The sequence below is a fragment of the Salmo trutta genome, chromosome 7 (genome assembly GCF_901001165.1).
Source record: "Salmo trutta chromosome 7, fSalTru1.1, whole genome shotgun sequence".
Classification (NCBI taxonomy): Eukaryota; Metazoa; Chordata; class Actinopteri; order Salmoniformes; family Salmonidae; genus Salmo; species Salmo trutta.
In genome coordinates, this window is record NC_042963.1 from 6,151,954 (window position 1) to 6,167,448 (window position 15,495).

Consider the following 15,495-nt stretch of genomic DNA (forward strand, 5'->3'; position numbering starts at 1 on the left):
GTGTTGATGTACGTAGTAATTGGCCAATGAGTTTCTCTTGGTTCTGTGTCTCCAGGCTGCACGCAGAGTAGCAGGACTGTAGTGCTACAGCATCTAGTGACACATAAGCCTCTTAGTAGCCAGCTGGGGATTAAACAGGAAGTCTTGGGTTCAGGGGGGTCCAGGTCCCTTGCTGTGCAACGGTCAGCTGTGCTGCTCTACCACGGTCACTGGACGATGGAACTAACCACAGGGTTAAACTTTACATTCTACAGTCCCACTGGTCCCGTACAGTTCAATCCCCCTTTCATGGACATTTCCGTCAATATGTGAGGCCAGTAATTTCAGCTATCAGCCTAATTTAGAAGTGATGAATACCTGTGGCGATTGCCGTCAGGTGGCGAGTGCCGTCAGTTGTTAAAGCAACTAACAGGACCTGGAATTTAGTTGAGTGAGCTTATACAAATAAGACACTTATGTCTTTGGATTTGAGTGGATTTTGTTGTTGGTCCATGAAATGCTTACACAGTGATCCCAACTTAGCTCAGCAGTAACAGTGGGGAAGATGCCTTTATATGGAGCGATTTCAGTGCCAACAGAAATTTATATTTGAATTCCATTTTGAATTTGTATTAGGATATTGAATTTAAATGTAATATTTTTGATTTTCTAATGCAAAAATTGAATAATTTAATTCATAAATCAAACTTGTATTCATGATTTGAAACGGAATTGGATTGCATTCAGTGATTGAGGGAGACATTCCCACTGGGAATGTGATGAAAGAAATAAAAGCTGAAATAAAGGGAATTTTTACTCTGATTAAATGTCAGGAAATGTGAAACTGAGTTTAAATGTCTCTGGCTATGGTGTATGTAAACTTCAGACTTCAACTGTATATATACACATCGGAAGTTTACATACCTTAGCCAAATATTTTTAAACTCAGTGTTTCACAATTCTTGAAATTTAATCCCATAAAAAATTCCCTGTTTTAGTTCAGTTAGGATCACCACTTTATTTTCAGAATGTGAAGTGTCAGAATAATAGTAGAGAGAAATGATTTATTTCAGCTTTTATTTCTTTCATCACATTCCCAGTGGGAATGTCTCCCTCAATCCGTGCAATGGCTACTGTTATAGGTTTCAGGCTGCTTTACCACTCTCTCCCAAAATACATCCTCCAGGAGGATCCTCTTGATGGGGCTGTCCATATCGGCAGACTGTGATATGGCCATTTCTTGGAGAGACTCCTTCCCCTCCAGGAGACTGTCAAACATGACGACAACACCACCCCAACGGGTGTTGCTGGGCAACTTCAATGTGGTGCTCTTATTCTTCTCACTTTGCTTGGTGAGGTAGATAGCTGCTGTAACTTGATGACCCTTCACATATCTAACCATTTCCTTGGCTCTCTTGTAGAGTGTATCCATTGTTTTCAGTGCCATGATGTCCTTGAAGAGCAAATTCAATGCATGAGCAGCTCAGCCAATGGGTGTGATGTGAGGGTAGGACTCCTCCACTTTAGACCAAGCAGCCTTCATGTTCGCAGCATTGTCTGTTACCAGTGCAAATACCTTCTGTGGTCCAAGGTCATTAATGACTGCCTTCAGCTCATCTGCAATGTAGAGACCGGTGTGTCTGTTGTCCCTTGTGTCTGTGCTCTTGTAGAATACTGGTTGAGGGGTGGAGATGATGTAGTTAATTAATCCTTGCCCACAAACATTTGACCACCCCTCAGAGATGATTGCAATAGTCTGCTTTCTCTGATTTGCTTGACCTTCACTTGAACTCTGTTGAACTCTGCATCCAGCAAATTAGTAGATAAAGCATGTCTGGTTGAAGGGGTGTATGCTGGGCGAAGAACATTCAGAAATCTCTTCCAATACACATTGCCTGTGAGCATCAGAGGTGAACCAGTTGCATGCACAGCTCGAGCAAGACATTCATCAGCATTTCTCTGACTACGTTCCTCCATTGAGTCAAAAAAAACTTCTGATTCCAGTAGGACGATGAGCTGTTGCTATCAATAAGGTGTCTGATTCATCATTTTCACCTTGAATAGAAGTAGAGGGACTTTTGTCAACTTTTGTTGCTTGTTGGCACAGTATTTGCAAATGTACACAGCTTTTCCTTCTGCATTAGCTGCAGTGAAATATCTCCACACATCAGATAGTGCCCGTGGCACTTTCCTGTAAAGATTAGAAAAATTGAGTAAAAAGTAAATAAACACAAATCCATGTACAGATAAATAGTTAAGCAGGTGGATCAAATAACTCCTTTGTAAGATAGATGTTTAAACATGTATGGAAACAGGTGAATTAACACTCCTCAGTTAGCAGGCTCAAGCAAGCTAAAACCCACATGGTAGCAAAAACTAACTAGCAGAAATGGTTAACAAGTTAGAAATTATTTAAACACACTTTGCTGTAGGCTACGATTTATTAGTTAACAAAAAATAATTTGTTATTAAATATATTCACCCCACCCGGTATTGTAATCAAATTTGACCAGAAATAATGTAGTCCTTGGCTCAGACAGTTTAGAAGTGTGGGCTCAATAGCATCTCATTCGTGTGCAAGATCTTGAGAATCAGCTGTACTGTACATGTGATGGAAGAGTGCACTGCACATGTGATGGAAGAATGCACTGTACATGCAGAGGGTTGCAATTCCATTGAATTGGGGATAGTTTAACCACAAGACCTAGAATTGTCTTATGTGTATACCACAAAGAAAGGTTCACTGTTATAAGCTAACTTTTTTTGATGAATTAAAGCAAAATTACCAAAATTAACTTCCAATGGAAAATTTCTTGAAATTTCTTGTAAAGTTTTCGACCCTTTGCAACCCTAAGTGGATTTTTCCTTTAACGCAGTCAAGGTCAAGACCTCTAGTGGGGTCGCCGAATCGGTGCAAATGCTACTGCCAAATTCATGGGAAGAAAGGAAATTCATTATGCCACATTGGCTTCAGAAATCTCCAGAAGCTTTTTGGTTTACCACAGAACATCTCTTTCTACTCTACCTCTCCTGGTTGGCAATGTACCAGGATGTTGTCTCTCTCTTGAATCTGAATTTAGAGAACTGAATTCGTTAACTCAATCTGAATGCATCTGATGAGTTGAATACCATAATTTACGGACTATTGAACGCACCTGAATATAAGCCACTGAATTTAATATTTTTTTTTTATTTTGAACATAAATAAGCCGCACATGTCTATAAGCCGCAGGTGCCTACCGGTACATTGAAACAAATTAACTTTACACAGGCTTTAACGAAACACGACTTGTAACAAAAATAAATAGGCTTTGACGAAACACGGTTTGTAACAAAAAAATAAAACATTTGCAGTAAACAGTAGCCTACCAAGAAAGTCATTGATCACTATCTTCCTCCTCCTGTGCACTGAAAACACTGAAGTCATCGCCTTTCAAAAAAAATTGAAAGCAGGAAAAATCCATATATTAGCCACGTCATTGTTTAAGCCGCGAGGTTCAAAGCGTGGGAAAAAAAGTTACGGCTTATAGTGCGGAAATACGGTATACGGTAAGGTCTTTTTTTACAAATATGCCCTGTATATACACATAATACCCCTATACATATACACATTAAAATACAAAAACACAGTCATGGAAAGCACAAATAAACGTCACATCACCCAGAAAAAGTTACATTCCTCCACAAATAAGTCCCCAATCATTACTTTAAATTGCCCGAATGGCACCAGAACATCAAGATTAAATGTAATTCAATATCAAATTCAAAGTTATGGAATTCAAATACAATTTCTGTCAGCACTGCAATCGCTCCATAACCTCTGCACATGAAATGATTACAATTGCAAAGCGCGGTAAGCCTTTGCCACTCAACTTTTAAAAGGGTCAACAAATTAGAGCAGTATTAGTTGGCCCCGCTCTCCTGCTCAGTCTGGGTGCAGGCATGGGGGAAACAAGGGTCTGTTGGCAGATCGTTAATCAGTGACTTTAATGGCCTCATTAAGAGAGGAGATCAGTTGAATGGCTGGATCCTAAATCTCAAAGCGAGAGATGCTGTATCTTCAACAAAATATTACATATGTTTGTGTATTTAGTTACATACCGTAAATGCATAGGATGACTGTGTTCAAGCCAAGGTTGGCGAAATGGAATTTGCAACTCCTCAGCCAGCAGCCCTACAATAGATGGTGTATATATAAATGGATGAACCCATCAATGATGTCACACCATCCATTTCTATGTGAAGACTCAATGGCACATTTGAGTCATAGAAGTCGATTTTTAGCAACTAAGACGACATGTCATGGGGGAGATTTTCAAGCAGTTTGAGCTAGTCCAGGAAGTGACATTGCAGGCTAGCTCAGTGCTGCTCCCTCTCATTGAGGATCTTAAGTTGAAGCCCAAAAGGGGTACTGCAGGCTGCCGGAAGCAACTACAGTGCATTCAGAAAGTATTCAGAACCCTTAACCTTTTTCCACATTTTGTTATCACATTTACTTAAGGCTTCAGACCCTTTACTCAGCACTTTGTTGATGCACCTTTGGCAGCGATTACATTCTTGAGTCTTCTTGTGTATGATGCTTCATACTTGGCACACATGTATTTGGGGAGTTTCTCCCCTTCTCTGCAGATCCTCTCAAGCTCTGTCAGGTTGGATGGGGAGCGTCGCTGCACAGCTATTTTCAGATCTCTCCAGAGGCCTTCAACCGGGTTCAAGTCTGGGCTCTGGCTGGGCCACTCAAGGACATTCAGAGACTTGTCCTGAAGCCACTCCTACGTTGTCTTGGCTGTGTGCTTAGGGTTGTTGTCCTGTTGGAAGGTGAACCTTCGCATCAGACTGATAACCTGCTCCAGAGCGCTCAGGACTTCATCAATGATCTCTCTGTACTTTGCGCCATTCATCTTTCCCTCGATCCTGACTAGTCTCCCAGACCCTGCTGCTGAAAAACATTCCCACAGCATGATGCTGCCACCATGCTTCACCGTAGGGATGGTGCCAGGTTTCCTGCATATGTGAAGTTTGGTATTTAAGCCAAAGAGTTCAATCTTTGTTTCATCAGACCATAGAATCTTGATTTGCCTTTTGTCAAACTCCATGCGGACTGTCATGTGCCTTTTACTTAGGAGGGGCTTCCGTCTGGCGCCACTACCATAAAGGTCTGATTTGGTGGAGTGCTGCAGAGATGGGGGAACCTTCCAGAAAGAGAACCATCTCCACAGAGGAACTCTGGAGCTCTTTCAGATGGACCATCATGTTCTTGGTCACCTCCCTGACCAAGGCCCTTCTCCCCCGAATGCACAGGCGGCCAGCTCTAGGAAGTGTTGGTTCCAAACTTCTTCAATTTAAGAATGATGGAGGCCACTGTGTTCCTGGTTACCTTCAATGCTGCAGACATTTTTTGGTACCCTTTCCCCAGATTTGTGCCTCGACACAATCCTGTCTTTCGACACAATCCTGCTCTACGAACAATTCCTTCAACCTCATGGCTTGGTTTTTGCTCTGACATGCACTGTCAACTGTGAGACTATGTGTGTATGTGTGTGTGTGTGTGTGTGTGTGTGTGTGTGTGTGTGTGTGTGTACCTATCCAAATTATGGCCAATCAATTGAATTTACCACAGGTGGACTCCAAGTTGTAGAAACATCTCAAGGATGATCAATGGAAACAGGATGCACCTGAGCTCAATTTCGAGTCTCATAGCAAAGGCTCTTAATACTGTAAATAAGGTATTTCTGTTTTTTTATTTTTAATACATTTGCAAACATTTCTTCACCTGTGTTTGCTTTGTCATTATAGGATGTTGTGTGTAGATGAGGACTTGTTTTATTTAATCTATTTTAGAATATGGCTGTAACGTAACAAAATGTGGAAAAAGGGAAGGAAGGGGTCTGAATTCATTTTCCGAATGCACTGAATATAAAATATCCTTAACTTCTGTGTGCGATTTCAAAAATATATATGTCTATATAAATTGGTTCAAGAGCATACATCTGGTGTAATGTAAGCAAGTGTTGGTGCCATGATTATCTTAGAAAAACAAATATTTACACACAGATTGTACACGAAGATTGCCTTTTTACCATTTACTATAATAGGGACCCTTTGTGACAGCCTGCAGTACCTCGGTCGGCCTTCAACTTCATGGCTTTAATGAGAGGGGGAAGTCATTCTCCACTGAGCCCTACAAACTTGCTAGCTTACTGCTGAAGATAAGCTGGGTTGGGCCTGGTCAGGGTATGGTCATCTTGGACGACCATTGCACTTTCAGTGTTTACCTCAGTTGACTCTTGGTAAGTAGAAAAAGCACTTCATTGCCAAAATCTCGCGCTGTCCCTTTAAGATCAGAGTGACAAGTGGTGCAAATGAGAGCCACAAGCGCACAGCCACTGCTTGCTCCTCATCTCTCTACAGTGCAGTGGCGCGCATCGTTTCTATCTCAGATGGGGTCAACATAATTACATTTTCATGCATTTAGGAGTAGAATATGTGGAATAGAACTGTGTCCTCACAGTAGAATGTCCTCTGGGCTGTGCAGCGCAACTCCACATATGAAGTCTTATACATGTAGTTTTTGCTGTGTCTATCAAATTCCTTGCCACCTGCTCAAACAGCACATTTTTAATAGGTAAACCTCATTTTGGACTTAAGAATCAGAGGGGGGAGTGGAAAACAAACAAGCCTGCTGTATTTGAGACACATAAAGGGCTAGTGGCACGTTAAGAATGGAAAGAATGTGTTCTCTGCACTGTGGGGTGGTTTTGGGGAATAGAGTGCTTGGTGTTGAGTGAGGCTATGGGGAGGTGGGGGTGGGTCTACCTTTGGTTGAGCGGCACCAAGGTGCAACAGCAAGGAAGTATTGATTTTTGCCGTAATGATTAATCGTAGACCAAATAAATCCAGACGGTTAGGTATATCCCCTCAGACATGCTCCCAGATCCAGGTGTCAGGCCTGTGTGTGATTACCTTGGTCAGTGTGTAGCCAGGCACCTTATCTCTGAGTGTGACACAGATTACTTCCATTGTCCTGGGATATTTATGTCCTGTGTGTGCCTCTTGTGTGGGATCGCTATCTCTTCCTGCTTTGTGAAAGGCAATGATACAGTAGCAGGCGGTGTTACTCCAATCATCTGCCATTATGGCTGTCACAGAAGTGTATGCATCTTTAATGTTAAACCTATTACGAAACGTTTGAAGTTTCAGAGAACGTTTCAGGCCTTCCTCTGGTCAAGACAGAACCCCAAGCTGATCTAGGCCTGCGCAAAGAAGGCTTTCTATGAGATGAGAGCAGTAAAGGAAATAGACATTCCGTACTTAGTGGTGAAACTTGAGAAGGTGGTACAAGAGAGAAACTGATAAGAAGGAATGTGCTCTTTACTGTGCATGCGCACGACTACTGTGCGTTCTTTTTCGTTCTCTCTCCTCTCTCAGTGCGAGGCACAGCTGCAGTGACTGTGTAACTCTGAGGAGTAGTTTGCCAGTCTGGTGGGGACAGCTGCCTCCGGGGAGATAAGAGTTTAACTGAGAACAACTAAATCCCCAGCCCACCTCTCACTCTGGGCGGCCGCTCCTCTCCCGATCCCCCTGCTTATCCTCCATCCCATTATCACACTATCAGCACTCTGAGGTCAAGGGGCACTGATCCCCTTTTCACACCTCCCTTTCACACCAAGTAGGCTACTCTATGCTAGTCTCCCATGGAATGCTGCAGGTACAATGTACAGCAGGCATCATCAACTAGATTTCGCCGCGGGCCTATTTCTTCTTGAGTTGATCTTTTTTCCACTAATTGGTCTTTTGACCAATCAGATAAGATCATTTCACATCAGATCTTTTTACATTGGCTCTTTTTCAGTGCTGGTCAAAAGACGAATCAGTGAAAAAAAGATAGGAGGCTGCGACACAGTCTGCGTTTAGACTGGCAACCCAATTCTGATATTTTTCACATCGGCTCTGAAAAAGACATGGTTAACAGACCACATTGATTTAAATCACCTTGACTCCCTCTCTTACTAAACTCAGCAAAAAAAGAAACGTCCCTTTTTCAGGACCGTGTCTTTCAAAGATAATTCATAAAAATCCAAATAACTTCACAGATCTTCGTTGTAAAGGGTATAAACACTGTTTCCCATGCTTGTTCATTGAACCATAAACAATGAATGAACATGCACCTGTGGAATGGTCGTTAAGACACTAACAGCTTACAGACGGTAGACAATTAAGTTCACAGTTATGAAAACTTAGGACACTAAAGAGGCCTTTCTACTGACTTTGAAAAACACCAAACGGAAGAGGCCCAGGGTCCCTGCTCATCTGCGTGAACGTGCCTTAGGCATGCTGCAAGGAGGCATGAGGACTGCAGATGTGGCCAGGGCAATAAATTGCAATGTCCGTACTGGGAGACGCCTAAGACAGCGCTACAGGGAGAGAGGACGGACAGCTGATTGTCCTCGCAGTGGCAGACCACGTGTAACAACACCTGCACAGGATCGGTACATCCGAACATCACACCTGCGGGACAGGTACAGGATGGCAACAACAACTGCCCGAGTTACACCAGGAACGCACAATCCTTCCATCAGTGCTCAGACTGTCCGCAATAGGCTGAGAGAGGCTGGACTGAGGGCTTGTAGGCCTGTTGTAAGGCAGGTCCTCACCAGACATCCCTGACAACAATATCACCTATGGGCACGAGCCCACCGTCGCTGGACCAGACAGGACTGGCAAAAATGCTCTTCACTGACGAGTCGCACTTTTGGCTCACCAGGGGTGATGGTCGGATTCGCGTTTATTGTCGAAGGAATGAGCGTTACACCGAGGCCTGTACTCTGGAGCGGGATCGATTTGGAGGTGGAGGGTCCTTCATGATCTGGGGCGGTGAGTCACAGCATCATCGGACTGAGCTAGTTGTCATTGCAGGCAATCTCAACGCTGTGCGTTACAGGGAAGACATCCTCCTCCCTCATGTGGTACCCTTCCTGCAGGCTCATCCTGATATTACCCTCCAGCATGACGATGCCACCAGCCATACTGCTCGTTCTGTGTGTGATTTCCTGCAAGACAGGAATATCAGTGTTCTGCCATGGCCAGCGACGAGCCAGGATCTCAATCCCATTGAGCACGTCTGGGACCTGTTGGATCGGAGGTTGAGGGCTAGGGTCATTCCCCCCAGAAATGTCAGGGAACTTGCAGGTGCCTTGGTGGAAGAGTGTGGTAATATCCCACAGAAAGAACTGGCAAATCTGGTGCAGTCCATGAGGAGGAGATGCACTGCAGTACTTAATGCAGCTGGTGGCAACACCAGATGCTGACTGTTACTTTGGATTTTGACCCCCCTTTGTTCAGGGACACATTATTCAATTTCTGTTAGTCACATGTCTGTCGAAGTTGGTCAGTTTGTCTGTTGTTGAATCTTATGTTCATACAAATATTTACACATGTTAAGTTTGCTGAAAATAAACGCGGTTGACAGTGAGAGGACTTTTCTTTTTTTGCTGAGTTTACATTTGACTGGTTCTGACAGACTACTAATTTCCAAAGAAACTGCTCAGCCAATCACTGTCCTAGTTCAATGTCAGCTAGTTCTCCTGTATTTCCGAGTGTGCAAAATGTAATTCTGCTGATGGTTGGTAATGTCTGGACCTGTTAGAATCACTCAGTGACTGTTGTGGCATGGTGGGTAAACACTTATATATTAAGTGTCTTGTTTACTTTGTTCTTTGTGTGGGTGTGTTTAATGAAAACTGGGTTTGTGTGCATAATATTCACTGATTGCACACAATTATTTGTGCACATTTTTCTATTTTGATGTAAACACCATCTCACCGTGTGGGTGATGGAGTGATGCATTTGGATCTGGGGGATAGGGATGCACAATTAATAGAATTCTGATCGAAATCGCAATATTGACATATGCAATATCCATATCACAAGAGAACCATATCGCATTGAATATTTTGAACAGCCACTCAGCTGCATATGTCATTTTCTTTTTTTTTGAATAGTTACTCAGTTTTTATCTCCTGTTGCGGCTGCTTCCCACATTAAGTTTGCATGCTGTTCTGTTAGGTCAAATGCAGTCAACAGATTGTTCCAAACAAGAATGTGCTGCTTTCCACTTCATTTTTTTATTTTATATACACTGCTCAAAAAAATAAAGGGAACACTTAAACAAACACAATGTAACTCCAAGTCAATCACACTTCTGTGAAATCAAACTGTCCACTTAGGAAGCAACACTGACTGACAATACATTTCACATGCTGTTGTGCAAATGGAATAGACAACAGGTGGAAATTATAGGCAATTAGCAAGACACCCCCAATAAAGGAGTGGTTCTGCAGGTGGGGACCACAGACCACTTCTCAGTTCCTATGCTTCCTGGCTGATGTTTTGGTCACTTTTGAATGCTGGCGGTGCTTTCACTCTAGTGGTAGCATGAGACGGAGTCTACAACCCACACAAGTGGCTCAGGTAGTGCAGCTCATCCAGGATGGCACATCAATGCGAGCCGTGGCAAGGTTTGCTGTGTCTGTCAGCGTAGTGTCCAGTGCATGGAGGCGCTACCAGGAGACAGGCCAGTACATCAGGAGACGTGGAGGAGGCCGTAGGAGGGCAACAACCCAGCAGCAGGACCGCTACCTCCACCTTTGTGCAAGGAGGAGCAGGAGAAGCACTGCCAGAGCCCTGCAAAATAACCTCCAGCAGGCCACAAATGTGCATGTGTCTGCTCAAATGGTCAGAAACAGACTCCATGAGGGTGGTATGAGGGCCCGACATCCACAGGTGGGGGTTGTGCTTACAGCCCAACACCGTGCAGGACGTTTGGCATTTGCCAGAGAACACCAAGATTGGCAAATTCGCCACTGGTGCCCTGTGCTCTTCACAGATGAAAGCAGGTTCACACTGAGCACGTGACAGACGTGACAGAGTCTGGAGACGCCGTGGAGAACGTTATGCTGCCTGCAACATCCTCCAGCATGACCGGTTTGGCGGTGAGTCAGTCATGGTGTGGGGTGGCATTTCTTTGGGGGGCCGCACAGCCCTCCATGTGCTCGCCAGAGGTAGCCCGACTGCCATTAGGTACCGAGATGAGATCCTCAGACCCCTTGTGAGACCATATGCTGGTGTGGTTGGCCCTGGGTTCCTCCTAATGCAAGACAATGCTAGACCTCATGTGGCTGGAGTGTGTCAGCAGTTCCTGCAAGAGGAAGGCATTGATGCTATGGACTGGCCCGCCCGTTCCCCAGACCTGAATCCAATTGAGCACATCTGGGACATCATGTCTCGCTCCATCCACCAACGCCACGTTGCACCACAGACTGTCCAGGAGTTGGCGGATGCTTTAGTCCAGGTCTGGGAGGAGATCCCTCAGGAGACCATCCGCCACCTCATCAGGAGCATGCCCAGGTGTTGTAGGGAGGTCATACAGGCACGTGGAGGCCACACACACTACTGAGCCTCATTTTGACTTGTTTTAAGGACATTACATCAAAGTTGGATCAGCCTGTAGTGTGGTTTTCCACTTTAATTTTGAGTGTGACTCCAAATCCAGACCTCCATGGGTTGATAAATTGGATTTCCATTGATTATTTTTGTGTGATTTTGTTGTCAGCACATTCAACTATGTAAAGAAAAAAGTATTTAATAACATTATTTCTTTCATTCAGATCTAGGATGTGTTGTTTAAGTGTTCCCTTTATTTTTTTGAGCAGTATATATTTCTATGCTTCCAACAGTTCAAGTGTTTTGATATATATCGTGAGTTAAATTGCAAATGTATTTGGTAAAAAAAAATCGCAATTACATTTTTTGCTGATATTGTGCAGCCCTAATGGCTGTTATTAAAGTTTAATCTGAGTGAATGCTGAATGTGCAGCAAGAGAAGCTTGGGATGAAATAATAGCCAAATATGTTGTTTAAATCTTCTTATGGCTTGAATCCCGTTAGCGGGATCGATATGACGACAGCCAGTGAAAGTGCACGGCGGCAAATTCAAAACAACAAAAATCTCATAATTAAATTTTCTCAAACATACAAGTATTATACACCATTTTAAAGATAAGATTCTCTTTAATCTAACCACAGTTTCCGATTTCAAAAAGGCTTTACGGCGAAAGCAAAACATTAGATTATGTTAGGACAGCTCCTAAACAAGAAAAACCACACAGCCATTTTCCAAACAAGGAGAGGCGTCACAAAAACCAGAAAGTCAGCTAAAATTAATTACTAACCTTTGATGATCTTCATCAGATGACACGCCCAGGACTCAATGTTACAAAATACATGTATGCTTTGTTCGATAAAGTTCATATTTATATCCATAAACCCCATTTTACATTGGCGCATGGTGTTCAGAAAATGTATTCCCACCAAAACCTCCAGTGAATGAGCACATCAATTTACAAAAATACTCATCATAAATGTTGATAAAATATTCAACAGTTATTGAAAGAATTATAGATGTTCTACTCCTTAATGCAACCGCTGTGTCAGATTTTAAAATAGCTTTTCGGCGAAAGCACATTTGTCAATATTCTGAGTACAGAGCTCAACCATCAAAGCAAGCTATACAGATTCCAGCAAAGTTCTGAAGTCAACTAAACTCAGAATTAGTATTATAAATCTGCCCTTACCTTTGCTGATCTTGGTCGGAATGCACTACCAGGACTCCTACTTCCAGAAGAAATATCTATGTCCAAATACCTCCGTTTTGTTTGTGCGTACAGATCACTATCCAAAGGCATAACGCGTGAGAGTAAAACAAGAGACAAAAAGTCAAATAGTTCCATTACCGTTCGTAGAAACATGTCAAACGATGTTTACAATCAATCCTTAGGGTCTTTTTAACATAAAACGTCAATAATATTCCAACCGGACAATAGCGTATTCATTACAGAAGAAAAAGAAGGAGCGGCGCGCCAAATGTGCCCGCGCAGTAAACAACTCACTGGTCCCAGGCAGTCCACTGATAGACTGAGCTCCTATTCTCTGCCCAGTAACAGTAGACAGATGAAACAAGTTTCTAAAGGCTGTTGACAGCCAATGGAAGCCTTAGGAAGTGCAAAATGACCCCACAGACACTGTAGTTTGAACAGGGATTAGATAGAAGAACTACAAATCACTTCCTGGTTGGATTTTTTCTCAGGTTTTTGCCTGCCATATGAGTTCTGTTATACTCACAGACATCATTCAAACAGTTTTAGACACTTCAAAATGTTTTCCATCCAAATCTACTAATAATATGCATTTCTTAGTTTCTGGGAGTGAGTAGGAGGCAGTTTACTCTGGGCACGTCAGTCATCCAAGCGACTCAATACTGCCACCATCCATAAGAAGTTAAAGCTTCCCTCTCTCTGGAAATGTGTAGAGCATACAGAGCACTGTGTGTCTCATGTTGAAAACATTAAAACCAGGTCTTTGCCTCCAGGATAAGGGCAGTGGCCTGGGTTATGGGGGGAAAAGCCCAATGAGAAACGGTATTTCATAAACCAGTCTGTTTGTATTTGCAGATACCCATCTATTCTCACTCCACTTTCGTCAAAGACAGTGCTCTGCTGATTTATAGCCATTGTAGTTTTCGGCATGTTGCAACAGTTGAGTAATAACTGTTATTCTGATGGCATACTGCTGACATTGACTGATGTGCCTTTTAGGTTATTGTTACCATTACCTTCATTCCTCAGCGTAAAGTGCAGCCATATACCTAATCAGGTTAAGAACCTGAACTAGAGCAGTGTCACCTTGAGTGTGATCATAAGCTTGCAGTCAGGTTCTCAAGTCCCTTTTGCCTGTCCCGTCTTTCACTAAACACTTTCAAGGTGTGCTGTTGAGAATAAGACTTGGTCATCACACAAGTTACTGATCACACAAGGTTTAAGGAGTCTGTCATCTCTGGAATTGTTAGATACTTGAGCCGACAACATGCAGTTCCACTTGATGTTTTTGTCTCGCAGAGTTCACGTATGCAATCTTGTAAGATTTAGGAAGACTAGCTGTGTTTCTGAAGGAGATGTGAGCTTTAATTTCCCATTTGGTGCATCATGCTCTGGGGTGTCTGGATATTTTATTGTAAACCCTTCACAACATCGATAGACGGTCTGGCAGGCCAAGACCGTTAGGGATTTGTCATGGCTAAATGACTCAAGGTTGATAAGGATCACCTCATTGTGTTCTGTTATCACAGCCTGAGTTACGCTTATGAGTCAAGGAAAAATACTAAGGGCTGAGTTAAGTTTCAAGATGAACACTTTTTTTGGGGTCCCTTTGTTGTCAGTCTTTTACTCAAAGCTATTTGGGGTACTATTTATGGTATTTAATTGCAGTAGAGAACACAAATGTATAATTACATGTAATTTATGATTTGGAAACAATGTGCTGGTCTTGCTTGAAGAGGGAGAGGCAGGAAGAGTGTGATGTCAGCCAGGGAAGAGTAGAGGAAGCCGGAGGAGGAGAGGGCTGCTGGGAGGGTGACCGCCTTCCCATTTCCTGGCAGCGCGCTTCTGCTCTGCACTCCCTTTCCTCTGAGTTTGAGAGAGGGGCGAGAGATTAAACTTCAGATGAGTAGATGTTGCTGGATCTCTGTTGTTGGATCGCTGTCCGTGGATCTCTTTACTTGATTAGACCCAAGAAAACCTCTCCTGGTCTGGGTGGTCAACACTGAGAGGAAGCCACAACACTAGCAAAGATGTACAGTGGATATGGAGGTACCCTTCCCCCCTTTTAACTAGCAGGGCTTGTAGACTTGATGTAGTTCTAGGGTACGATGGAGTTTTTGAAGTGGTGGGATGTTAGTTTTGTCTGTAGTGTTGTTACTCTTGTTTTGGAATGGTGGTGTTGGTAGACTCGTAAGTTGGGTAGCTTACATTTACATTTACGTCATTTAGCAGATGGTCTTATCCAGAGCGACTTAAGTGTGAGGTGATTTTAGTGTAGTTGCTCGCTGCCTGTTTTGAAGTATTTGAAGTATTTCACACAGTATCAGGCAATAGAGGCATGTTGTAAAATGTTACCTCTCGCTTAACCCATACCTTTTTCTTTTTTCTTTGTCTGAATGTGTTTTCCCATTGATTGTGGATGTTTAGTTTTTATTGCGGTTTCTCTGTTCCCTCACCATCTCTCTCTGAGGCTGTATTCCTCTTCTCCAGCTTTGCATAGTCCTGATTGTCAGACCTGAAGTCTGATCTGCCTGGCACAGCCCTGAAAGCAGGGGGAAGAAAATCCTCTTCCATTCTTGTTCTTCCTGCTAACAACTCTGGCTATACTGTCTCAGTCTTAGACAGTCCCCAGTGTTGTTCTGTAGGTTTGTGGTTGAGGGGGATGACTGTAGTTTGTGGTAACGCCCAGGTGGTCTCCCACTGGATGTTTAAATTAATGTGGTTTAAATTGGTCTTTAGGGAGGAAACAAACGGGTCTTTGAAGGTCGTCGGCCTCACAGATCTGTGTTGGGGGTGTTGAAGTAGACCGTCTTTTTCGAGGGGCAGTGTGTCAACACCTGTGTTCATGCAGTGCTGTGGCTGT

The 15,495-nt window shown here is 43.2% G+C and overlaps 1 protein-coding gene across 2 annotated transcripts in view; it reads left to right on the forward strand.

Annotated features, from left to right (window-relative positions):
- The window catches only part of LOC115196804 (rho family-interacting cell polarization regulator 1), a 105,348-nt gene that overhangs the window by 17,471 nt on the left and 72,382 nt on the right, over positions 1-15,495 (forward strand). Inside the window, exon 1 of one of the 2 annotated variants that reach the window (XM_029757719.1) lies at positions 14,491-14,681. The exons of the other annotated variant lie outside the window; for it this stretch is intronic. Coding sequence (XP_029613579.1) covers positions 14,663-14,681 — 19 coding nt within the window. The 5' untranslated portion in view covers positions 14,491-14,662. Of the gene's footprint in view, positions 1-14,490; positions 14,682-15,495 lie in introns of those variants that run through there. 2 annotated transcript variants of the gene reach the window in all.